Source organism: Heloderma suspectum, chromosome 2 (genome assembly GCF_057233095.1).
Source record: "Heloderma suspectum isolate Gila_16-S chromosome 2, 16-S_ref, whole genome shotgun sequence".
In the NCBI taxonomy this organism is placed as follows: domain Eukaryota; kingdom Metazoa; phylum Chordata; class Lepidosauria; order Squamata; family Helodermatidae; genus Heloderma; species Heloderma suspectum.
Genome location: NC_139459.1, coordinates 82,639,816 through 82,667,809, shown reverse-complemented (window position 1 = coordinate 82,667,809; position 27,994 = coordinate 82,639,816). Strand labels below are relative to the sequence as shown.

Below are 27,994 nucleotides of genomic sequence, written 5' to 3'. Positions count from 1 at the left end.
AAAAACAATAACAAAAGCTACACATATTTTCTCCACTAGTTGTGAGATAGTAGGATTATATGGGTAATTCCAAGAGACTGCAGTAATTATGCCTATTGTAAATGGCCTTTGTCTAGAACATAGGCAGTTAGCTTCTGCCAAGCACTTTCACTGTTTCTGTTGCAGCACTAGGTTGGTTAGTACTTCTACCTGGACTTTAGCGTAGTTTCTCCTACAAGGAGAGGGACAGGGAAAGGCTCTGAGCAAGGCCTGGAGTGTAAGATACAAAGGACAAAGGACAAAAAGCAGAGCCACAAGAATTATGCAGATATCAGAGTCCTGCTCTCAGATAACTCCTTCTCAGCTTTTGACTTTCCAGGAGATGTTGCTCTCATAATTCTAATTTTTCCTCCAAAATAATTAGGACTAGATTTAAAAAGAGAGACAGAGACATGAAATTCTTGTGACTTTGTGTCAGGTTATTGATTGTTGCAACAGGCAAAGCTGTTTTGTGCTTTCTGTATATGCCAAGAATACTTGTCTATTTCTTTCTAGCCCAGTTCCTTTATAGTTAAATGCAGCTCCCACTCCTATCTTTATATCCAAAAGTACTTTTTTTCTTTTAAAATACATATTTAAAACACTAAAATATAAAGTCTGATTATGTTCATTTTCATAGTCCAGTATCTTTTCAAACAGGTCCACAACATGTTCATTGGGCCAAGAATCCAAATATGTGATATGCATTGGTGAGTGGGAATCCCTCTCATACAGTGGGAGTTATTTTGGGGCCAGTAGTTCTCTCAGATGTAGAGACAAACCACTGCTTCACTTCAACAGTAGCTTGACTCTTCATTAGTGAGAATGGTAACAATGAGAAGGGCAGATGAAATTCTGACATGCACTTAGTTGTTTCCCACAGGTACACATCACATCCTGTTATCTTTTATCTGTACATATTATTTGCTGATGTTCTAGACATGGTGAAGTATCCTACTCAGCATATATCCATGCTGGGACTGTTTTGCCATAGAGACTGGTGACTCCAAAGTCAGTGGGACGGTGAATCCGCTCTAGGTTTCAGTCAGAACCAGTTAGAACTCTAAAGGTGCTTTGCACCTTGGAGAGCTCCTTTAGAGTTCTGACTGCTTCTGACTGAAGCCCGGAGAGGAGTCACCACCCCACTGACATCGGAGCCACCAGCCTCCACTGCTGTTTTGTATGAAATCACAAATTCCTATTCATAACTGGAAGTGAGCTCACACACAAAAAAGGTAAAGGCACAAGGATTTTGAAGAAGCTGCAAAATGTTGGTGGAAGAGGACTGCATTCACCAGCAGTCATGAGAGATTCTCCATGCCTCTTAGCTGGGCCATGCATACAACTACTTTATGTTAGCTGTCTTTCTTTAAAAATAATTTAAGGACATTAAAATGCTGCGGAGAGGTTTTCATGAAAATAGGTTATAAAATTGTCAGGCTGAATCAATGGAAGGTGTCAGCAGCCAGCAGTACGTTATTGCAAAGCATAATGTTATGCTCATGTCAACGGACTGATACATCAATATTGCAGGTAGGTACACTATCACAAATGTTTAAGATTTACATGTTAATGGATTCTGGGTGCAGAGATTTGGAACGTGTACTATGTGAAACTGCACTCTGTTGTACAGGCAGAGCTGAAGCTTCCCTGGCAAAACAGCCAAATTCTGTCTTGTAAGCTAAACAATGCTTTCCAAGATTAAATGAAACAGTAGAGCACATGTATGCAGTAAGTGCCAATCCCACCACCATTTGTTTGGTTTTTAAAAAATTTGCTTGTTAATGGATGAATTCCACTGGGAGCATCTCATCACAAGCCTCTTTTAAAATGAAGTCAGGTGTATCTTAATGGGGCTTGAGCTGGAACGGGTCCTGCTGAAACCTGATATGCTCTGTTAGCAATTTGACCAAATAGCGAGGGTTGAGTCTATATGAATTCTACATAGCTGTACAAACTGGTGGTGAAATATGCAGAATCCTGGCAATAAGTAGAGTAACAAATTTCTAGACCTTATTGCCCTAGAAAGATGTTTGAAAAGGTTGTGGGTATGGAGTCTCCTAATAATTTCAAAACCCTAACGGGGATTATATGAGGCTTCAGGGATCATGACGGTATCCATATCCTACACATCTCAGCTGAATGGTAACTTAGAGATGGTTGCTTGAACCATAATTTGATGCTTAGTGAAATGTAGGCTAGATGCCTAATCTACCTACCTACCAACCCAGGCACCTCCATATCCAACTCCTAGTTCACTTTACTGTTTCCTTAGTCTCTCCCTGCCCTTACATGTTCTCATTTTATATGTCCTTTGAACACCACTACACCTCACCATATTAGAAAAAACTTGACAGTTTTCAAAGTCCAGATGTGTGCATTTATCCAATAGGTATAATTTTACATTTTTAAGCCCCCCCAAATCCTACCCTTTGTGTTCTATATTTCTTGGCAGCTGTTCCCACAAGCTTCAGTCCTATCCCACATTTACAAAAAAGTGATCTCTCTTTGTCATCTTGCATGTGACAAAGTACACTGATTTAAGATAAAGCCTGTCTGTTGACTCTGGGATGTGGACTTTTCTCAACACCAGCTGAATACATGCTGTGACCTTCTAAAACAGCAGCAGTATATACTGTTGTTACTGTTGCTGATGCTGTCTGAGTTTGCTATTGTTGTAAACTGCCCAAGGACCCTATACTTGTCCCATGTTTGTTTACAGCTTCATTTTGAGCCTCTTTAGTCCCTTACACCAGGGGTGGGCAGAAGGTGGATCTGGATCTATTGGTAGAAGTCTGGGTGATTTGCAGTAGATTAACAAATTCTGGCTCTCAAATATTTAACAGTAGCAGCAGCAAAATGACTCCTCTTCCACCCTAAATTGTATTTCTGAAATGAAGAAAGCTTGGGGTAAGCAGGAGTGGATTTTTATGTGGAAGGACTGTGAGTTCCATTTAGTGCTGGTGCTTATTCCTGGACTCAGCATTCTTTACGTTTAAGCGTATGTCTTTTGGACCAGGCTCCAGCTGGTGTAACTTGGAGTTTTAGTAAACACACACACACACACACACACACACACCCTGCAAGCTTAAAGTCTGCCCAACCATTGCTTAGTTTTTGCTGAATTTTGATAGTGAGATTTAAAGCCCATGTCCTATATATGTTTCCCTGGAAATGAATTCCACCAAGTTCAATGGCATTTCCTAACAAAGTGCCCATAGGATTGTGAAACCCCGTGCACCCTTACTCGGGAGTAAGTCTGATTGAACTCACTGGTATATATTTCTACTGAATAAATATTTTAGATCAAGCAGTGTAAATCTTCAGTCCTAAGCATAATCAGTAGAACTTATTTCTGAGTCTATAGGGTTAGGATTTTGGCTGCTAACTGATTTCACGTAGTACTCTGGCTCTAACTGTGGATCACACCTATTCTTACTTCATTAATAGCCAATGAATTTTAAATTCCCCAGGAAATTAAATGATTGAGTGCTGGAAACTGCAGCTAGATCTTCAGGCTAGCTTGAATATGTGCAGACTCACAAAATTGGTTGAATATATGATAATTGCTCATCCAAAGAAGGTCAACAGTTCCATTTAATCCACCTAAAGCAAATGATTGCTTGATATTTGCTTGTACTGTGAAGAGAGGCTGTTTAAAAATGGTGGTCTTTTCTTTTAGAGATGTCTGGTGTTTGTTCCTGTTGGCTGTGCAAAATTGAAAGAAGTGAATTGTATCCAGTCCTTTTATACAAAGTGGGAGAGGTTCAATACTACCTGTTCAAACATTTGAGCAAGAGCAAGTGTACATGGAGGCTGGCCAGCCAGCCAGTTCTACATAATCAAGTGGGGGTTGGACTTGATGGTCTTGTAGTCCCCTTCCAAGCCTACTATTCTATGATTCTAAGTCAATGAGTACATGCTCCAAAACGCATTTCAAAAATGCAATTAGTAAATCGGGGGATTAAGAAGATGTAAGAAACCATTCATCTCTATAATCCCAGTGATTTCATAATCATATGTCATGAACATGGATGGTATCCAAAACTGTTGGATAGTTGACTGGATGGGAAAGCATTGCAGATTTGATGCAGGGAAGGAACAACCACTGCATCTCTTGCTTTACCTGCTGCACTGGTTTGTCAGTCTGACTACTGAAGATCGTGTAAAGTAGCCCCATGTCAGCTAGGAAAGATGTATCTTCCCATTTAAGCACCTTACATACAGAAATACATTTATGCAGACCATGTGGAGAGAGGGAGAATGGCTCTCAACTATGTGATATTTTGCCATAAACAGCATGATTAATGACTCTGCTGTTTGCCTTTGTTGTCATGGGCCGTCCACTTACTGGATCTCTCCAGTAACATTTTTGTTGCTTTATTTCTGTGCATGGCCATCTCCACATATACACCAATGGCATTTAGTCCCAGACAGGAACCTTTCACAAATTTCTATTATCCACCATACATCTGCACCATAGCAACCAATCAGCACTTTACGAGGAATCATTGTGCAACCTTTGCTTCCATGAATGGATCTGCTGGCTTGCCTTTTTCATCTGTAAAGTAGGTTGACAGTGCACTTTTCTAAAACACAGGCCTGGAAACCAGATTTAGAACAGAAACATGTCTATGAAAAAAATACAGTACATACTGTATTGGGATACATGCATATACCATTGCCAGATTTGATGTATTTCATTGACATGCAGTGGCTGCATTATTTTCTTGAAGGTACATGTGGGGGGGGGGCTCTTCCTCTGAGAAAGAAGAATTTATGAAAAGGGGAAGAGACCCTTTGACAAGCTTTGTGGCTGGATTATGAATGATTAACTCTAGACATCTGCTTATTGAGCTTATTAACATCAGCCATGTTTCTGTCAGCAATTATTGGTTTATTTTCTTCTACTAAAATTAATGGCTTCAGTTGGTGACACTGTTGAATAGTGGGCACAAATTGCCGCACTCCCTCCTTAATATTGAAATCATCTGTGCTAAGGCCCTAAGGCGTAAAGGGGCTAGATGTGGATTCCACCCAAGGATCCTCTCAGCAAGCTGTACTCTTGCAAATCACCCAACAGAACTGGTATTGCTTGAGTTTGAGCCTTTGTATCAGATGAAATTGCTAAATTTCTGAAGGGACAACATTGTCACAATGACCTTGCAGTGCGTGGTCACTGCAGGAGAAGAGGGTGGATAGCACAGTAATCCCAGCATCAAGAAGTGACAGAAGCCAGTGAACTGGCTCATGTATGATCAGCAGAACATACACCATTCTGAAAGGCAGGGCATGTGTGGAGAAAATATCGCCATATTGAAGGGACTCAGTGCATGCTGCATATATAGCATTTCTATACTACACAGCAGCGAAACCCAACTTCAGAGGGTCTCAGGAATACCCCCACTCCACCCCATGGGCCACACGTCTGCCACCACCATGCTGCTGAATTCAGCAGCAGCAGCACACAGAACAAGTTATTTGCCATTGATTTTTGGTGGCAAATCACCACAGAAGGCTAAAATGGCCAAATGTAGCTTGAGAACAAGCTACATTTGGCCATTTTAGCCTTTTGTGGCAAACCACCCTATTTTTGCTGTTGCGAATTTCAGCAGTGCAAGAGTGGCAGGGGAGGAGGGTGGCAGGGGCTCCAAGCAGCCTGCGTGTTGCCCACCCCTGCTGTAGCATCTTTATCAGTAGGAGTGGGCCAGTGTCTCCCCAACTATAATGTTCTTGGCCCTAGGAGTAGCATTTTCCCCATAGGAGTGAATAGGAGCTATTCCCTATGGCCTAGTTCTCACAAACAGATGAGGTAATAAATCTGTGTCTGGACTGCACTATTTCTGACTGCAGGTATGTTCCTTTAAACAATAAATAAATAAATATCTGCACATAGAAAACAAAATGTCAGGAAGGAGGATAAATGGTTCTATCCTAGCCTTCTACCTGACGTGTTAGTTTTCTATGTCTTGAAGGAATCTTTTCCAGCCCCATCCTGTCTGAAATATTATGATACTGACACAGGTTATCCACTATTTTTAGGAACTATACTTCATATGGAAGAAAATAATGAGGTTTCCTTGAGGACACTATTCAGATGGGGGCTAAACTTGCCTTTTACCTTGATGACTACAGTCTATGAGGTAAAGGATAGGTCTTACCCTCCCTTAGCTCTGTCCTAAATGACAACCATTACTTTTGGCCGATAGAAGCTAAGAGGAAGCCACTTTGAATTAAACCTGCTTGTGTCTGCATCTTTCCATCAGAGGTTCCATTTCTTGCTCACATTAGAGACCTATTCAGACATTTATAAAAGGGTTAAAATCAATGCATGAGGAGAAAGAGCTCTCCAGACCCACCCCTCTCCCTCACCATGCTTGTTACCCTCAGCTTGTGGAGGTCAACAGTTTGAAGAGGAGAGCCTCCTGTATCTGTGGAGGGAGGCTTTCCACCTGAGCCAGAATGCAGATTTTCCAGCATTCTGGCTCACATGGAGACCCTCCACAGATATAGGAGACTCTCCTCTTCTGATTCTTGCCCTCCATGAGTTGATGGCAACAAATGCAATGAGGGAGAGGGGTGGGCCTGGAGCTCCTTCTCCTCACATGTTAATTTTAACCCCTTTATGAATGCCTGAATAGGGCTTAGATTGTGATTTAATCCAGAATGAATGAATGAATGAATGAATGAGTGTGTGTGTGTGTGTGTGTGTGTGTGTGTACGTGCATATATATATAAATATAAATACTTTTACTTGGTGGTTAGATAAGGACAATCATACTCATTTGTTCTAGGGGATCTGCTGGGTCAAACAAAATACTACAATGTGTATTTTTTGCCCCACTGATTGCTTCATAAATCCTGTTTCCAGATGTATTTTCAAATCAACTTATTTAGCGAATTGAACTTCTATTCATAATATCAAAGTCCTTCTTTAACCAAATGAAAACCACAATATGTACATTCTGCAAATAGTTTCATTTTTGCATGTAGGTATGTGTGCTAGATTGTGGAAGTGATGAAGCATAGGAATTTGTAGAGGCATGGGAAACCAAAATTACAACCATGCATTGATTACTTTCCTTGAATGACTTCTGTTAAGAAAAAAGCAGCTTGTTCAGCAATAAGGGCCATATTTGAAGTGGTATATCGATGAATATTTGGTCCTCAGAGAAGACGCATAGAGAAGTCATGTATCTCTGTTCTTGTATTCTGAACTTACTACCAATGTTGTGAGTTTTGATACTGATGTTTGCTATATCATAACTGGTACCAGATGGTACTTGCTGGAGGAAAATTCTGAGAGTGCCTTGGACTGCAAGAAGATCAAACCAGTCCATACTCCAGGAAATAAAGCCAGACTGCTCACTTGAGGGAATGATATTAAAGGCAAAACTGAAGTACTTTGGCCACATAATGAGAAGACAGGATACCCTGGAGAAGATGCTGATGCTAGGGAAAGTGGAAGGCAAAAGAAAGAGGGGTCGACCAAGGGCAAGATGGATGGATGATATTCTGGAGGTGACAGACTTGACCTTGGGGGAGCTGGGGGTGGCAACAGCTGACAGGAAGCTCTGGTGTGGGCTGGTCCATGAAGTCACGAAGAGTCGGAAGCGACTGACCGAATAAACAACAAACCAGATGGTAAAGTACCTGATTGTGTATTGTATTCCATTATATTTTGTGTAAGGTATTTTACTTCCATTAATTGAGGTGCGGGTGTACTTTTTTATATATTTCAGTTATTTATACCCCACTCTTTAATGCTTCTACTCTGGGGCACCTTTACCCAGCCGAACACCATTATACCATTTGGTATGAGGGCCCAACTAGATGCTCCTTTAATACCATGCATGGGTTTCTCATCCTTTTCTTTACAAAGAGCAGCCATGGGGACCAGACTGGGAAAGAATTGTTCAGATGGCAGGAATGCAGTTTCCGCATCCCTGTGTTTTATGTATAAAGGGGTGGGCTGGTGAAAGGCAGTTTGTGGGGCCTAATATGGATACAGGAAACTTGGAAATGAAGGGTCAACGAAAGCCTATTCATTTCAATGGGATTTGTTCACCGAGAGGTTCCCAGTGGATTGTGTCCCTGCTGTGCACCTGCAGTTCCCACAGCAATCAATGAACAGTCCAGGTGCTCATTATCTACTTCTGCAGGTCATCTTTTAAGCAAAGACTTTCCCTCCAACTCTTTGACAATCACCTTTGAAAGAAGCATTTCTCCCCCCCCACACACACACACACACCCTTTTCCACTGTGCACTTTCAGTTCCTCTTGGTTGTCTTACGGTTTCTCATTACAAGGATTCATGGAAATTGAACAAGGTGTAGGTTGCAATCAATCATGTCTAGAAGCAACCCAGTTGTAATCCGGGACTGCAACAACATCCTCATCCAGCTGCTATCCTCAGTGGTATTTTCTAAAGAAATGAGATAAATCCTCACAACAGAACCCTTCAACCTTGTATAAAATGCCTGAGATCTGTATAAGAGTTCTATTGTAATGTAATATAATATGCTGCTTTATTTTTTAAAAAAATGCTGTCTTCTCAACTGCGTTGCCAAAATGTTTAACTAACCTTGAGGTGACAGCAGTAAGTGATGTGCAAGGAAATTTAAACATTTAGTCACTGTTTTCACTCCCTGAAGTCTGGAAAGACTTGGCATTTACAAAGCATTTTTTTAATATATTTTAGAAATGTCATTGAATTAATCCTTAAAAAGCAGACCCTATGGTACATGCATGCTAATCATTACTTGATGACTGCAACATCCTGTGCTAAGTATGCATATGCAAATGAGCTATCACATGTCTAGCACCACCACTGAGAAAACATGCCTGATGTCACCTCAAAAGACATGGCTTTTCAGTGCAGCCACTCCACACATTCAGCTGAGTAGAGAAAGAATGTGTAGATTAGTGAGGGGCATGCACATGTGAACCAACGCCAAGTCATACTGAAAAAGTTACTCCTGTTTACAAGATGTAAATAGCATGTTTGAAAATGCAAAGTGGTGTATCCAGGGTTATAGCTGCAGAACTCTCATGTGTTGTCACAAGCGAGGCTTACCGCATCAACTTTTCCTTCAGTTGGTCTAAGGTAAATGTAAAACCTACATCTTGCAGTGACAATATTCACACAAGAGAGGTGCAATGTGTGTCTCCATATGTGTGTATAAATTGTCTCCTTGGCACTGATCTAGTGAGGCTAGATCCAGACTATTAAGAGTTCTGCATAACCTCTTACAGATATTTGGGTGTCTATGGCAGGGAATGCAGATAATTGGTTGATTTGCCCCTTCCTGCTTTTTTCATGGAAGAGCTTGTACCTCACCAGAAAGAGAGAGGTTTTACCACAATTGGTCTGGGCCAAAGTATCATTTTGTTCTCACATTGCCATTTGTCTTGCGTCTCTTCCTCCTTTTTCTTCACTTAAATCATTGCATTTTCTTAGACCTTGAGTCCCCAACATGGTGCCCACAGGCATAATTATGCCAATAGATATCTCCCTTGGAGCCCACCTGAGTCCTTCTTGATCTATTTCTTTCATTAAAAAAACACACTACACAATTATCCTGGGTAGCTACAGAGTGAAACACCTGGCTTGCAGCTGCCCGTTGTCTTAAGCTCCATTCCCCAGAATGCCTATGGCCCCCATGATTTGTGGGGGGTGGGGTTGACAGGAAAACTATGGGTTGAGGGCTGTGGAGAGTTCTATGGGGGAGTGGTGGTGGGAAGCCCAGGGGTAGGGGTGCAAAATGACCAAAACAGTCTCTGCCCCATGACCTGGCCTGAAGTCTTGAAATGGATCTAGATAATATTTCTCCAGATGCAGTCTTGTTGTATATGTTAAGCATTTGTGTAATATAATGAAACTTAATTTGTAGTGAGAAAGTGTTGCAGAATGCATGGTTGCAATGTTGAACACAGATGTTAGGAAGTTCCAGAATAGCCTCTCACTCAAATTTTGCAACTTGTCATCAAGAGATGGGTCTTGGCCCACGTTGGAGAGTCTAGTCTAGTCTAGCATCTGGATGGTCTAATGATTAGGCATCCAGTTGCCAGACTCCTAAAATGAATATCAAAATGTGCGTAATAGACTGAAATAACTTTGCTAACATTAATTGTTTTTAAAAGATATATTTATCTGGGTGGTTTTTCTAAAAGCTTGCATGGATAATTTTTACCTTAACAATTCTTGACACTTGGGGATTTCATATTGCAGTCTACTCATTATTTTAACAGAAGTTTGAATTGTGCTTCATTCTATGTTTCACAAGAAATTGAACTATGGGATAAATCAGCAGTTAAGGCAATTCTGAGACTATATTATTATTATTATTATTTATTTTATTTCTATATCCTGACTGGGTGGTTCACACAAATTACAAAACATAAAAACTTTAACATATAAAATTTTTTTAAAATTAAACAGCTCAAAAGTTACAATGAGAATACCAGGATCTGATAAAACAACTGATATTAAAAGCCCCATTAAATGCCATGAAATGCCTGGGAGTAGAGGGCAATCCTAAACTGGCCCCAAAAGATGACAATGTTGGTGCCTGGTGGACCAAAGTGGGGAGTGGGGGGGGGGTTACCACCAAGAAGGCCCTCTTCCTTGTTTCCACCCCCCAAGCTTCCCTTGGAGGAGGCACTCAGGAGAGGGCCGCAGATGTTGACTATAGTGTATGGGTAAGTTCATACTATAGGTATGAGATCTGTTGTTTCCTTGTTACACTCACCCTTCTAGTTTTGTACTATGTTCAATAAACAAGTTGTTTTTGTTTTACAATCTTCATTAGGAAAAAAAACTATGTTGCCATTATAGATATAGATAGGTAGGTAGGTTGGTAAGCAGATAGAAAAGGTAGATAAATAGGTAGACTACCTGAAACCTTTAGAATTATTGACTAACTTAAGTCCCATTGATTTCAGTGGGCCCACTCTGTCCATAACTAAGTTGGGATCCAACTCATTGTAAAGTAGATATCCTCTGCGTAGTACATTTTTGGGAGCCATAGCATTTATTTTTTCTGCCATATTTTCCAAGTCTTCCTTCCTATTTTGTTTGCACTTTGTGACATTTCTGCTGTTCCCCTCTTACACTGTGCCCTTTTTCCTCCTCTATTCAACTTCTAATAAAGCTGTTGAGATTTATTATTGAATTCATATTACACCTTTACTATCTCACCAACACAGGAAAAGTCTCTTGGGTTACAAAACTAAATTGCAGCCATACTCTCGTTCATTTTGAGTAGCCCTTTGAGATACTGATCTGGCCTATTGGGTGCAAATTAAAACCTAGAAGGGAAAGACAGTCACCTAGTCCAACTCCTTTTTTTTAAGGCAGGACCAGTCGCTAACCAATTCTCCAAATATTAAAAATACTGGTCAGTCTAGACCACAGAAAAAACTCTCTAAGACCAAGGGGGGAAATTATTATTATTATTATTATTATTATTATTATTATTATTATACATTTGTATACCGCCCCATAGCCGAAGCTCTCTGGGCAGTTTACAAAAATACAAGCCATTGGTGCTTAGACTAGAATGGGAAATACTTCTCGAACCCTTTAGATAATGTCATAATAGCTCCAATGGCTGACCTTGGGCCAGTAACTATATTTTAGCCTAATCTACTTCACAGGGATGTTGTGGGAGGAGAACCAGGTATGCCATGAGCTTCTTGGAACTGGGGGGGAAGGGATATAATTAAGCACAATTCTTTCTTGCCATCCCTCTATGGTCATCTCTATCAAGGTATGGATCTAAGTGAATACAGGTAACATTGATGTGTTAAGAGTTTGGAATTTGTATTTATTAGAGGTTTGTAGGAAAAGAAAACCATTGCTGTTAAGAGGGGCTATTTGTCCCACTCAAACTCCTGAATTATAAATTCAAGCTTTTAAATGGTAATCTGCAACTATCTAATGTATTTTAGCTATCTCTTTTGAAATTAGTAGCAAGTTATTGACATCCGTAGCAACAGTGGTTTCTCTCTCCCCTGCCCCCTAAGCTTATCAAACTATAAAAACAAGACAAGAGTGGTCCCTAGCCTCTACCTACAGCCACACTCACTGATGTATAAATATAAAACAAGCCTTATGACACAGAAAATGTTGACATTCACTGTTCCATCAAAAAATCATCAAATGCCTTCACTAAATCATTGTGTTTTACCTTGAATTTCCATAACTTACCAGTAAAAGTCATCATTTATAGACAAACCATGAAATGTTCAGATTTAAGGGGCAGAAATCATTTCTTTTCTGTCTTGTGTACTTTATATATGTTATAGCTTTATTTAAAGGTATTAAAACAACGCTCTGTTCTTTGGAAGTATTGAAAACCAAATACGAAAAAAACCAAAAAACAAACGGAGACGCTAGCTATTAAACCACGAATATAAACGGAAAATCAAAGCAACGTCTTAGCTTGTACCATTTTGGATAAAGAAATGCGTATACTTTACCCATCCCTTCCTTTGTAATGACCTGGTTTTTGTTTTTTTAAATCATCCATTTTACAAATGAGGCAGAGAATGAAATTAAAAGACAGTGAAATGTTGCAAGTTCTGACCTGTATGGAAAGAGAGCAAGCACCCAGTCGAAAGCATTACTTTTGTTGAGACTTACTGTGTGTTCTTTCTACAGTGGCTAAGAAACCCGGGTCCCCAGCACGAGAAGCGGACCCTGTTTGGGGACATGGTGTGCTTCTTGTTTATAACGCCTCTGGCTACCATCTCTGGCTGGTTGTGTCTGCGGGGAGCAGTGGACCACCTGCACTTTAGTAGTAGGCTAGAAGCTGTTGGCCTCATTGCACTCACTGTCGCACTCTTCACAATTTACCTCTTTTGGACACTAGTAAGTACTCTTTTGTTTTAACTTTCGTTTAGATTAGAGGGTGATGGCTCTTAATGTTGTAATGTAGTGTTCAGGGATCACCTCGTGGCTGTGTCCTATTGAAAGGGGAGCCAACTTAACTGCAAAGCCAATTCAGTTTCAAGGTTTGTCCTGTACCTCGAAATCAAATGCACGCACACAGAATTTGATCGCAGTAGCCTTCCAAAATGTGGTGCCCTTTAAACGTTTTGGGCTACAGTTCCCATGATCCCCAACCATTGGCCATGCTGGCTGGGCTGCTGCGGGTCATAGCCCAACACATTTGTGGGGGCGCCCTGCTGGGGAAGACTGGATTACAGTATTTGGAGAGGCCTAAACTAAGTTAGGAACTTTTGTCAGACTATAATGAGCAAAGAGAAAGATGGGCAGAAGTGAACCAACACTTGGAAAAAGAGGGAGCGAAATGGTCGAGTATGAAGGGCACTTTAGCCTCTCCCAGAGGAGAGGTGGACAGTTTCCTCCTGCAAGAGAGGGATTAGCCTTTTCATATCAACCGAGAACAGAGTGAAAGCTCTGGTATCCTACCTAGTGTGCTTTCTTTTCCCTTGGTTGTGGGGCTGGTGTGGCAAAAAGACTAGCTTGAGACAAGCCTGCTTTCTCACCTCAGTGTGAATTCCGTAAGACAGCTGAATTTGCCTCAGGACTAGAAGCTCGAGACATTTCTCATAGCTCCTAAGTAAGTCTTCTGTTGACACTATGCAGGAACAACCTGGAATGCTCTGAACAAACTACAGTGCGAAAGTTCAGAACTGTTCTCATTCCTTTGATAGGGGGTGACAAAAAGATAACATTTTGCAAGGCTCAGTGTAGTTCAGAAATAACAAGTCTGAAACTGTAGGTTTAACACTTTGGGAGGCAAAGCTAGGTTTCACAGAGATAATGTTGTTACAGTGCTAAACAATGTTTTACTGTGTAAACTGATGTTCTAACACATTGTGAAATACAACCTGTTTTCCTAGTCCAGACAACTGTGATTTGTGTCACTGTCTGAACCTGCTTCTCAAATCTAAGGGAAAGGCTGGCAGCTTGATCCCAAGATTATTTAAGCTAGAATACTTTGTCAAGTTGGCCTTATTGAACTTCCATAGGATTGTCAGGCTGATGCACAGGTGTGGACAACTTGCACTGAATATTGCAGCTTGAAAGGCATCCTGCTATGATGTGTAGGTTTGCAGGGAGGAGGTAGCTCCTAGGGCAAAGAGGTGCAGCAATTCCATGTGTGTTTAGGATTGAAAGTTTAAGTTGTATGTACATTCTAGCTAAGGTAGATGTCACATTTGAATTACCCATATGGGAATGCAAAAACAGAGGGTTATATTCAATGTCATGCGAGCAGACTTCGGCTTGCGCAACAGGACGTCCGTTTCCTCCCCTCCCCGCTGTAAATTCAGTCCTGTTTAACTTCAGAACCTACACCAAATGGGTTCTAAACACTCCGGAGGGTAACCAAGCTAAGTCCAAACAGGCAAACATCACTAAACAGACAAAATTGTGAATTGACATCTGTTTAATGCTTTATTAAAGAGAAAGTACAAAATCAAAGAAGGAAGCATGGTAGTTACAAACAAACCATTACAAACTTTCTCTATGATTACAGGGAAAGAGAATGTAACAAAAATACAAGATTAACTAAAAGAATTGCAACTGCCAAAGCTGGTATGGTCACTGTTATGACTCCTCCTCCTTTTCTTCTCTTGTTTACTACTTGTGGTTGAAAGCTAAACTAAAACTAAACTAAAACATAATTGTTTTAAACTAAAACAATTGTTAATTCTCCCTTTTCCTTCTCCTGCACATTACTTTAATAAAAAAACCAAGCTAAAGCATTGTCAAGTTCCTCTAGGCATGTGAAGAATAAAGACAGAAGCTAGAGTGAAAGGAAAGCCCAAGACTTAGAAATAAGTCTAAGTCACATCTTCAGAAATAACTCCAAGTCTCAAGCTTGGAAATAATTCTTTTTTTAAAATATATTTTTTATTTATTTTATCTTTATAAATGAAATAAACAATACCAAAAATACCAACAACCTGATCAATACTACAATTTCTCAGCAATACAATATTCTGATGAGGACACCAAAATAACAAAAAGAAAAGGGAAAAGAAAAAAAAAAGGAAAAGAGAGGAGGAAAGGAAGTAAAGAAAAAGAAAAGAAGATTCTTTCCCCCTCCCTCCCCCTCTCCCTCTCCCTTCCTCCCCCTCTCCCTATTTAGGAAACTTCTGTTAGTAGTAGTGCCAGTGATGTTCCCAACCCACATTGACATAAAACATGAGATTGCTGGAAATAGACGCCTTATTTCTGAGAGGTGAGGGGGTGGTCTAACCACATACAGACACACCATTTTGATTGGAAGATGGTTGTCTCATTTCTCACTGGGGCACCCACCTTTGACCAGAACAAATGTAAAAAAAGCACAGATAGTGATAGCTTATGTGGTCTGCTGCTGCTGCTCCCTCACTTCGCTCCTTTGCTGCTTCACCTCTGATCTTCTCTGCACCACTGGACCCAAGGATTTGGGTAACTCTTAGACTTTAGAACATAGAATATTTTCTGAAGTTAGGACTTGAATATTTTTTGAAGGTAGAACTTAGAATTATGTCTGCGGTTGGGTCTTAGAATTATTTGGTTGGAACCAATGTCACTCTGGTATCATCCCATGGGCTCTCTGTGGGAGCTTTCTCAAACAGCTTTTTAAAAGGTTGAAAAACCTTTTCATCTCCCCCCTGGAATTAAAAGGGGGGCAAGGCAGCTCTGGATAACATCTTGGAGAAAAGTACCCCCCATGAGATTGGGGGGGGGGGGGCTGGATTCCAGGATTATCTCCCCAGAGCATTACCAACACAAAAAGCTGTTCTGAAACTCCTGAGAAAACAGGGCTGACATGTTCCATAATAATATATGCTTTAAGAAATATCAACAACTCCTGAGGGATGATTTAAGAAATATTACAGTATTTGAGAACATCTGAGGACCTACAAGATCTGTTTGAGAGAAACATGACTACACTGAGGAGAAGAAAGGGGCTGACATCACCGCCAACTCCCCCCATACCTCCTGTGTCAAAAGTTTCGAAAACAGAAGACATAGGGGAATTATTTACTCTGATAAAGACTTTATCTTCACAATTTACGGAGCAAGCCAAAAGGTTGTATTTAATCCAAAATCCCATCACCGCCTTGCAAGGAACTGTGGATCTAATTAATGCATCATGATAAAAAATGGAGACAAAAATTAACGAGCTAGAAGACCGAATGGCAGGGTCATTCTATGACACAAGTATGTTTTAAAAATATCTATGACAGAATTTCTCAGCTGGAGGCCTTCACGCGAAGATCCAATGTACATATTATTGGGATTAAAAATCTGTCTAATTATGTAAAATTGCCTATTTTTGTGGATGAACTTTTGTATGAGATACTCCATATCCCATCTGATTATTTACTTGATGAGCAGGCATTTCATGTGCCAAATGCTAAAGGGACTGACTATATGATCATAGTCCAATTTGCAAAAGTCTCCACAAAAGAATTATATCCTGCATTTGGCAAGAGAGGGTGGAAGCCTTTCCTGGAAACAAGATAAAGTTATGTTATTTCCAGATTACATCAAAGAGGTGGCGAATAAAAGAAGGCAATTTATCAAAGTGAAAAATATGGCAAAAAAATAAACTTACAATATTACTTAAAATATCCTGCTACACTTTGTATTGTGTCTGAAGGTCAGATGAAGAAGTTTCTAAATCATGAAATGGCGGCGGCATGGCTGAATGTAAAAATGCGTGAGATTTCTGTCACAACCCCATGAACTGGAATCTTTAAACAAGCTTTGTTAACTGCTTGTGTTTAGTCTACATGATCCAGTTCTTTCAGTCTCCTTTCATAGGGCTTTGTTTCCAGTCCCCTGATCATCTTTGTTGCCCTCCTCTGAACCCTCTCCAGTTTGTCTGCATCCTTCTTAAAGTGTGGTGCCCAGAACTGGACACAGTACTCCAGATGAGGCCTAACCAGTGCTGAGTAGAGGGGAACTAGGACTTCCCGGGATTTGGAAGCTATGCTTCTATTAATGCAGCCCAAAATAGCATTTGCCTTTTTTGCAGCCACATCACATTGTTGGCTCATATTCAGCTTGTGATCGACAACAATTCCAAGATCCTTTTCGCTTGTAGTGTGGTTGAGCCGTGTATCCCCCATCTTGTAACTGTGCATTTGGTTTCTTTTTCCGAGGTGCAGAACTTGGCATTTATCCCTATTAAATGTCATTCTGTTGTTTTCTGCCCAGCGCTCCAGTCTATCCAGATCACTTTGAATTTTGTTTCTGTCTTCCAAAGTATTAGCTATCCCACCCAATTTTGTGTCATCTGCAAATTTGCTCAGCATTTCCTGCACCTCCTCCTCCAAGTCATTAATAAAAATGTTGAAGAGCACTGGGCCCAGGACTGAGCCCTGCGGTACCCCACTCGTTACCTCTCCCCAGTTTGAGAAGGTCCCATTGATAAGCACTCTTTGAGTCCGATTCTGTAGCCAACTGTGGATCCACCGGATCGTTGTTTCATCTAGCCCACTTTGAGCTAGTTTGCTCATCAGGAGATCATGGGGCACTTTGTCGAAAGCTTTGCTGAAGTCGAGGTATATGATGTCTACAGCATTCCCACGGTCCACAAGGGAGGTTACTTGATCAAAAAATGAGATCAGATTTGTCTGGCAGGACTTGTTTTTGACAAATCCATGTTGGCTTCGAGTAATCACGGCATTGTTGTCAAGGTGCTTCCAGATGGATTCCTTTATCATCTGCTCCAGAATTTTCCCAGGGATTGATGTCAGACTAACTGGTCTGTAGTTCCCAGGTTCCTCCTTTTTACCCTTTTTGAAGATAGGGACAACGTTAGCCCTCCTTCAGTCATCTGGCACTTCCCCCGTCCTCCATGATTTCTCAAAGGGAATAGACAGCGGTTCTGAGAGTTCTTCTGCCAGTTCCTTTATGACTCTAGGATGCAGTTCATCTGGCCCTGGAGATTTGAACTCATTCAAAGGAATTAGGTGTTCCTTGACCATATGCCTGTCGATCTCAAGCTGCAATCCTGCCCCTTCAACCTGTACTTCGCCTTTGCCAGGGGGGTCATAGACCCTCTTTTGGGAGAAGACTGAGCCAAAGTAGGAATTGAGCACCTCTGCCTTTTCTTTGTCATCTGTTATCGTTTTGCCATCCTTATTTAATAGCTGAACCACCATTTCTTTCCTCTGCCTTTTACTATGCATGTAGCTGAAGAAAGCCTTTTTGTTGTTTTTAGCATCCCTTGCTAACCTCAGCTCATTCTCAGCTTTAGCCTTCCTGACGCCATCCCTGCAATTCTGTGCTATCTGCCTGTACTCTTCCTTTGTTACTTGGCCTTCTTTCCACTTCCTATATGTGTCCTTTTTTGTTTTCAGGTTATCCCTAAGCTTTTTGTGAAGCCACATTGGCTTCTTCTATTGTCTTCCACCTTTTCTTCTTGTTTGAATTGTTTGTGATTGTGCCTTGAGAATTTCCTTTTTTAAAAGCTTCCACCCATCTTGGACTCCTTTTCTTGTTAGCATCACTTGCCATGGGACCTTACTGATCATTGTTCTGAGTTTATTAAAATCAGCTTTCCTAAAATCCAGGGTACGTGTTTGACTACACTCAGCTTTTGCTTCCCTTAGAACCAAGAACTCAAGTACAACATGGTCGCTTTCCCCCAGAGTTCCTGTAACTGCTACTGCTTTATCCACCAAGTCATCTCTGTTGGTTAGGATCAAGTCAAGGATAGCTGATCCTCTAGTTCCTTCCTCTACTTTCTGTAGGAGGAAGTTATCCGCCACACAAGTCAGGAATTTCCTGGAGGGGCCATGTTTTGCAGAATTTGTCTCCCAACAAATATCGGGGAAATTGAAGTCCCCCATTACTACTACATCATGCTTCCTTAAAACATTGGCTATTTGCTTTTCAAAAGTTTCATCCTTGTCTTCTCCTTGATTGGGTGGCCGGTAGTAGACTCCGACCACCAGGTTCCTTTTATTCTTTGCTCTATTTATTTCAACCCAGATGCTCTCGATGGGGCTACCAAGCTCCTCCTCCTGTATTTCTGTGCAGAGATATGTATTTTTCACATACAGTGCAACCCCACCTCCCTTTCTGTTCCTCCTGTTCTTTTTGAACAACTTATATCCTTCAATTGCTGTATTCCAGTCATGAGAGTCATCCCACCAAGTCTCAGTTATACCTATCAGGTCATAATTTCCCTCTTGTATTAAGAGTTCAAGTTCGTTCTGCTTGTTTCCCATACTCTGGGCATTAGTATATAGACATTGAAGACCATGTGCTTCATAGTCTGGCTTTCTTCCTACATGTGTCTGAAGACTATTATTGGGCGCTATCAGAGCTGTTCTCTCCATTGCAGTGCATGCGCCTACGTCCATTGTTACCCCCAACATTACATCTCCCTTCCCCGTAGGATTCAGTTTAAATCACAAGCTTCTTCAGACCATGTAAGGGTTGGACAAACCCATTGATTATCTTTCCATTGGTCACAACATTCTCCTAATCTTACTAACATACTATTAACAGTAATCCATTTTGCTACAACTTGGGGCTCCAACATGGAATTACCTACAATCCTGGGAATTGCTACTGTAGGTAAAACCAGCTGTTCTTGGGGTACTGGTTCAACAATCATATGCATTTGCAATTTTCCCAATAAGTATTGCTTATTCCAATCAACTGAATGTACTATTATCCCCAAAGACCCATAGCTTGTAAACTATTTTGGGGAAATAAAGCATTTCCCAAAAGACTCATAGCTTGTTCAACCTTTTGAATTGCATATACTTGCATTATAGCACGTACCAAAGCTATTCCAGTTTTGTTCTCCAATCCTAGAACTTATTTTTTTTATTAGATTTATTAACTGCCCATCTGGCTGGCTACCTAGCCACTCTAGGCAGCATACAATACTAATAACACAAAATACAACAAATTTACATAATCAACTGAACAAAACAACATAAGAAAACAACACTGCTCTAAAAAACCCTAACCCACCCCAAATCCCTGCCTGAACAGCCAGGTTTTTAAAGCCCGGCAGAAACTCATCAAAGAGGGGCATGGCAGAGGTCATTAGGGAGAGAATTCCATAGAGTGGGGGCCACCACAGAAAAGGCCCTCTCCCTAGCCCTCACCAGCCTAGCTGTCCTGGCTGATGGGACAGACAAAAGGCCTACTGAGGCTGATCTCGCTGAGTGGCGTCCCTGACATTGTTGGAGGTGCTCCTTAAGATAGTCTGGGCCAGAACCATATAGGGTTTTAAAGATCAATGCCAACAGCTTGAATTGGGCACAGAGAACTGGTAACTAGTGCAACACCTTCAGCACTGGAGTGATGTGATCTTGCCAATGGCTGCCTTTAATCAGGTGGGCCACCTTGTTCTTCACCAGCTGCAACTTCCAAACCATCTTCAAGGGTAACCCCACATAGAGTGCCTTACAGTAGTCTAGGTGAGAAGAGACCAGGGCATGAAATACTGATGGGAGCAGATGGTGAGGGAGGGAGGGGCACAGCCACCGTATCAGATAGTGTTGGTACAGAGCTGTCTGGATCACGGCCAACCCATGGACCGCTGGGAGTCTAAAATGCCTCCCAGAGTGTGGACCTGGTCCTTCGGGGTAGCTGCACCCCATTAAACACCAGGTCAACATCCCCCAATCTCCCCACAAAAAGTACTTCGGTTTTTGGGGGGTTCAGTTTCAGCTTAGTCCCTTCCATCCAGCCACTCACTGACTCCAGAGTGACTTGGACAGGATTTCTACAGCCAACTTTGGTGAGGATTTAAATGAGAGGTGGAGTTGTGTGTCATCCGCTTATTGGTGACACTGCACCCCCAAACCTTCTGATGATAGCCCCCAGTGGCTTCATATGGATGTTAAATAATATCAGGGAGAGAATAGAACCCTGTGGCACCCCACAAGTGAGCAGCCAAGGGTCTGAAGTCTCCTTCTCCAGAGCTACCCTCTGGTACCTGCCAGAGAGGAAGAAACGGAACCACTGTAATATGGTGTCCCCTGTGCCCAACCCCTCCAGGTGGTCCAGGAGGATACCATGGTTGATGGTATCAAAAGCCACTGAGAGGTCAAGGAGAACAAGGGAGGAGCATTCACCCCTATCCAAAGCCCTCCCCATATCATCCACCAAGGCGACCAAGGCCATTTCTGTACCATGCCCAGGCCTGAAGCCCGATTGAAATGGATCCAGATAATTAGCTTCTTCCAAGTGTGCCTGCAACTGCAAAGCGACCACCCGCTCAATCACCTTGCCTGAAAATGGCAGATTTGAGACCTGACGAAAGTTGTTCAAGTCTTGGGGATCCCAGGAGGGCTTCTTTAACAGTGGTCTTATCACCGCCTCCTTGAGGGCTGATGGCCATCACTCCCTCCTCGAGGGAGGCATTCACCACCACCTTGATCTCCTCCCTAAGCCTCTCCCTGCAGCTCATATTGAGTCAAGATGGGCAAGGATCAAGTAAGCAGGTGTTCAACCTTAAAGATGAAAGCACCTTGTCCACTTCCTCAGAAGGAAGAAGCTGAAACCAATCCCACACCACTGGTCTGCCACTGGCCGCCCCTCATTCACTAACTGTATCCACAGCACATGGAATAGCACTCCTGATCCGGTCAATTTTATCTGCAAAGTGCTTTGCAAACTCATCACAGGAGGCCTTAGAATACTCCATTGATTCCAGAACCGACCAGGTTCCAGACCACTTGGAACAGCCTCCTGGGACAGCACTCTGCAGACACAATTCTTTTTTGCTGCTCTTATCACGTGGTAGCCTGAAGCTACAGCTTTAACTTGTGTCCGATTGTCTTCAGAGCAAGATTTCCGCCACCGGCGCTCTAGCCATCTCACCTCCTGCTTCAGAGCTCGCAACTGTGGGGTGAACCATGGTGCAGTCTGAGCTCGGTTCAGGGGGAGAGGGCGTTTTGGAGCCACATGGTCTAATGTCCCAGTGATTGCAGCATTCCAGCCATCCACCATAGTCTCGACCAAGGGACCATTTCATGCTCCAAAGAATCCCCAAGCGCAGTCAGGAATCCATTTTGATCCATAAGACCCCTGGGGCAGACCATCTTAATGGGTTCTCCACCCCTGCAGAGGGGTTGTGGAACCAAGAAGTCCAACCCCACCAGGTAGAGATCTGACCATGACAAGGGGGTGGTGGATATACCCCCAATTTCCAGATCACTCCCCACCTCTCTGGAAACAAACACAAAGTCTTAACGCATGACCGGCTACATGGGTGGGCCCAGTTGGAATAGGATGCAGATCCTAGGAAGTCATTGTCTCCGTGAAGTCCCGAGGTGCCCCCACGAGGATGGCCTCTGAATGTATATTGAAGTCCCCCAACACTTGTGCAGTGAAAAATTCATATGCTGTCCCAACAATGGCCAAGCATGCCACTGTACCCGAACTGCTTTTGCAAGAGGCCTGTGACATCTTTATGACATAACTTATTGTGGCATAAGCTTTCATGGACAAGAGTCCACTTCATCAGATGCATTGTAGTGTTATCCTCAGTTAGCAGAGCGTGGTCTGTCTCTCTCTCACGCGCGCGCACGCACGCACACACACACTCCTTGCATTTTATAAACTTATTGACCTACTATTTACATTTCTCCCACCAAATGACGATGATACTTCATGCACCAACAGATGTGGGCGCAAGTCTGCAAAAACCTAATGTCACATAAATCTGTTTGTCTTTAAGGTGCCAGAAGACTAACGCTTACTGTGTTGCAACAAAACTATTATCAGCTACCCCTTTGGAAGCTGGCACAGTAAGGAATAGTGATCCACTTCTGTTCCCCCCCCCCCCGCCCCCTGGTAGCTTGCTTGTCTGTTGCTTCCTATCAGATCATCCACCTTGATATGCCACAAACTAACTCGTTGTCAGGTCAGTTTCTCTGTTTGGATTATTTATTTTTAATTTGGAGCGATACAAAAGGGCTGCTATCCTAAGCACATTTACTTAGGATTAACTCTCATTAAACTCAGTGAGTCTTACTTCTGAGCAGAAATGCATAGAATTGTGCCATTTAGGATTCTGCCCCTGGATATTCTTCCATTATTTTCTTTAGTCTCAATCCCATAACTTTCTCTGTTATTTTTACCCTAACATTTTTCTGTCTTCCTATTTAAATTATTCTTTATATGTGCTGGCCCTTTGACGAATACCAACCATCTGATGAAACATAGTGTATGCAACCTCCTCCAGTCAGTAAACATAGTGATTGGAAACATGTTTTGCTTTGGTCCTAAATAACATTTCATCTGTCTAAATGCTACTTGTGCTCATGGTAGGTCTTTCATGATCTCCTATTTATAAAAACATTGGAATGGACAAAAGTCCAAGGTTCATATTTGGTTATACTTGTTCTGGTCTTTCACTGCTCTGCTTTTCAAACCCCTTGGAGTTTGATCTTCAAAAATGCATTCTCGTTCTCTCTGGCATTTACTGTCTGACCAAGTTAATAAAATCAGTGTTCCAAAGTAGCAAAAAGACATCAGTGTCTGTCAGCTGTGCAACATCTGCATAACTAAAGCATTTAATTTTAGACCGACTGGCTGCAGTTTCTTTGCCTAGCATTCATAATGCTCAAGATAAATTGTTGGGTGGCCGATACCCCCGTTTCCTGTTTTTGTAGACAATGTGGACATGCTCAATTCCTCTACTGGTTTGTGGCACGGTCCCCTTCATACCTTTCAGTTTGATCTAATCCACTCTTCTGTAGAGAAAATCCCACACCAAACCATGATAGCAGATCATGGCATAACTACCTTGTCCCTATAACTGGCAAAAGATTTCTGGGAAGGAAGCTCACGTGTTGCTGGATTTCACCTGTATTCCACGTTTTATTTGGGTTTGAGAACTTTTCTCAAAAATAAACAAAAAATGACCAAGCAGCTTAACTCTCCTCCTTCATCCAAGATTAATATCGTGAAATCTCTCACGTCTTCCACTTTCAACCTATGCTCCTTAACCACAGTAGTCTGCAGTGGGCTCCCATCTTATATTGCAATGATGTTAAGATGGGAAAATTACAGATTCTTGTAGTATGGATTAGTGTTAGTACATCTCAGCCTTTCTTGCTCAGCTACACAGCTGACTCCCAAACAGAAATGTATTATCTTTGATTATCCTTACTGATAATTATTTAAGTACCACTTGTCTGTATGAAACTGTAAAAGAGGCCAGTAATTGCTCTTGTAGCTCAAGAGCTTTCGGGAAAGGAGTATGAAGAGGGACCATCTGCCACATGAAGAATGCATATTGCTTGAAACATTTTAGCTTTCAAAATAATTTTCTAGCCTCATTTTCTAATTAATCAAGACTTCTAGGTATATATACTTGCCTAGGTATATACGCACATGCATGCTCACTCACCATTGTGACAAATTCAGCATTGGCAGGGGGCACTGTTGCTGCACAGAAGGGGGCGCACACACATGTGATCCAGAAAGATAGCAGGCAACGTATATACAGGCTTTTCCCACTGATTGATTATATCAGATAGCAAAGTTCCTCTGTTGTGTTGCTATGCCCCATGGGTTGTAAATGTCAACTAAGACTGGCACTATATCTATATGGAATAACCAAGTCTCTCTCAGGGCCCAAAGCGCTTCCTAATTTTTATTGTAATTTTATCTCCCAAGTTACTGCTAGGAATTTGGAGTGATTTAGGAGGAGTTCTTTTCTGTAATATTTAATTACTATGAATTGCTCTTTACACAATGAATATACTCTATTGCCTCTTAATTGCCACTCAGGTGAATATGCACTTTAAACTGCAGATACTAACATCTATTTGCTGGTATGAATCCTCCTAAGAATAATTTGTATCTTAAAGCGAGTTCTGAATTTTCAAAAGTGTTTTTCATTCGGAAACAGAAATCAAGAAGCTGTATATTTTAAGCATTGTTTTACGTTCTTATACTGTGGTGATAAGCCTAATATAAATGTTAGATAGATCCTTCAACTTAAAATACAGCATCAGTTGCATGGTAGCATAGTTTATCTTGGCTGCCATGTGGGAGATCTACTTCCATTTGTACTCTATTATTAAGTCCAGCAGGAGGGGGCTATATTAATGAGGCAATGTGCTCCCCAGTGCAATAGAGGAAGAGGTTTCAGATTTTCATTGTGTAACAGCAGGGGCTCAATTTAATAGGGAACATGCACAGTTGTTAGAACACAAAACTGGCAATAAAATAAGAGAACATAGTGTATACAAGACCATTCATACACTGTGATCCTAAACATATTTAGAGGAAGCAAGTTCCATTGAAATATTGCCAAAGTATGTAGGTGGGATGCTGAAGTGGCCTTCAAATTCCCACAGCCTCCTCACTGCGCAAACAGCTTTCAGTGCAAAAGGGTGGTGGGAGAGAGCTCAGATCCAAGGGTTAACCCCACACCACCCTCTGTGTCTAATCTACAGGCTGTGAAACAGCCCTTACATTCATGTGTCTTTAGGCCCAGGTGTTCTACTAGTACAGAATAACTTGCACTAATCATGTGCCTTTGGCAATCTGACCAGGCCAACGTAGTTGCCCCGAGAGTGGGCAAAATATTTCCTAGGATGCTATATGAATTCCAGTCCGACTGCAGTTTCTGTCCAGCTCTGTTGCTGGCTTAGAAATATTGCTCCAACCTGTGACGCTCGATCAGCATTCACAGATCCATTCACAGTGGCACAGGGTGTGACACTGCACTGCCACAGGAATCATTATGGTGTCTCCTAATTGCTTCTTTGCTCAGGTGTAAACTCATCTCTCCTTCCCATCAAAATCTCTGTCTGATGTCAGTTACTGACTGGACGAGAGCAAACAAATTGAAGCTTAATCCACATAAGGCAGAGGTGCTCCCGGTTAGTGAAAAGCCAGACCAGGGAACAGGGATTCAACCAGTCCTGGATGGGGTAACACTCCCGCTGAAAACTCAGCTTCACACTTTGGGTGTACTCCTGGATTCATCCCTGAACCAGGATGCCCAGTTTCAGTGCTGGCATGAGTGCACTTACACAGCTGAGGTTAGTGTGCCAACTGTGCCTGTTCCTAGAGTTGTCTGACCTGGCCATGGTCACACATGCCCTAGTTACGTCCTGCTTAGACTACTATAATGTGCTCTGTGTGAAGTTCCCTTTGAAACGTGTTTGGAAATTCAGCTGGTCCAGAATGCTATGGGCAGTTACAGGGAACATGTGACTTCCTTATTACACCTTTTTCATTAGCTAGCAGTCTGTTTCTCAGCACAATTCAAAGTGCTGGTTGTGACCTATAAATCCCTATATGACTTGAGACTAGGCTACCTGAAATACCACTTCTCCCATATGAGCCTGCCAGGTTTTCAAATCTATTGGGAATGCCCTTCTCTTAGACCCATTGCCATTGGAGGTACGTTTGGTGCACCGTTCCCAGGCTGTGGAACTCCCTGCAAGGAAGGCTATGTTGGCTTCCTCTCTGTGGGCCTTCTGCCAGCAGGCAACAACATTTTTATCCAGGCAGGCCTTTGGTGTGTCAGCTGGTCAATTGCTGAAGGGGGCCTTAATTGGTTGAGTACTGTTTCTTTCATTGGTTGTTGTTGTTGTTGTTGTTCAGTCGTTCACTCGTGTCCAACTCTTCGTGACCCCATGGACCACAGCACGCCAGGCCTTCCTGTCCTGCGCTCTCTCCCGGAGCGTGCTCAAGTTCATATTCATTGCATCGGTGATTTCTTTATCATTTTTTAATTTACTTTGATGCTATATTTTAATTTTTATTTTCAGTTTGTATTTTATTATTGTTAGCGGCCATGAGCACCATTTTTGGTATGTTAATAATTCATGATCACTCTTGCTTTAGATTGGTCAAGCCATTTAAATGCTGGGTATGTTCCCCATTTTCAGTCAGCTAAAAACGACTCTATTGATTGATTGATTGAATTTATACCCCACCTTTCTACCAAAAATGACACTCAAGGTAGCTTACAAAACAATTTAACATAGATTAAAACAATAAAACACATTAAAATATAATAAAAACATAGTAAGACAGGATGGAGTGCAGCTCAAATAAATCCACATCATAGTGTAATGGGCTTGGCTGAGAAATCCCACCCACCCCCAAATAATAATTACATAAAGCAGATAGACTTAAACTCCAATTAAAGCCAAGTTTTAAGTGGCAATTAAGTTTGATACTGACCTTAGGCTGCTAATTTTCCAAATGTGCCAGCTATTCTACTTTTAATAGTTGCCATCCATTGGCTGCCTTACTGCAGTTTGAGTTACTGCAGAGAGTACTGCCCCAAAAGAGAGTATTCCATGTGTCAGTTTCATCACCACAGGCTAGGTAAACCTATTCCCTCCACGCAATCCATGGATGCCTGGTTGAACTCAGTCACTGAGCTGAATCTTCTTACCTAGCCTTCTGGGATAATTTTGACATTGAGGTACCCACAGATTGGCTCAAAACAACTGAGTTGCTCCACAACAGTGCTGCGAGTTGTGATGTGAGTGTCTTATTGTTACTCTGGGGCAGCCTTCTCCAGAACAGGACCCTGCAGCCAAAATGGCAATGATGGGAGTTGCAGTTCAACACATCTGGAAAGCACCAGGTTAGGAACCCTGATGTAGAGGAAATCAGCAGCTGTTTGTGTCCAGATTACAGATGTGGCAGTGTATTTTATTTTGAGGTTTTAGATTTCAAAATATTTACCTCATGGCAGATAATTACCATTAAAAAGATGTTGCATATACCAACCAATGCATAAATTAAAAACTGCCATCTGGGCAAGCAGTACACTACTGTAGCTCAATGAACATAGGAGTATAGTGGAAGCAAGTATTTTCAGAACAGAGACTCATACATTTGCAAAGAAGCTATTTTCCATCATCCTTAAATTACAGCCTCTTTCCAGAGACTGCTGCTTATTCTTTTGAATGAATCTAAGCGTTGTTTCCATGATCAACACACAAATCTCATCTCTGTTCTGGGCAGGAAGGCTCCTGGGTCCAA

The 27,994-nt window shown here is 41.8% G+C and overlaps 1 protein-coding gene across 2 annotated transcripts in view; it reads left to right on the top strand.

The window, feature by feature from the left end:
- The window catches only part of MARCHF3 (membrane associated ring-CH-type finger 3), a 169,763-nt gene that overhangs the window by 137,680 nt on the left and 4,089 nt on the right, over positions 1-27,994 (top strand). For both annotated transcript variants that reach the window (XM_084833986.1, XM_084833985.1), the window contains one exon: positions 12,683-12,892. In XM_084833986.1, coding sequence (XP_084690112.1) covers positions 12,683-12,892 — 210 coding nt within the window. The remainder of the gene's footprint in view (positions 1-12,682; positions 12,893-27,994) is intronic.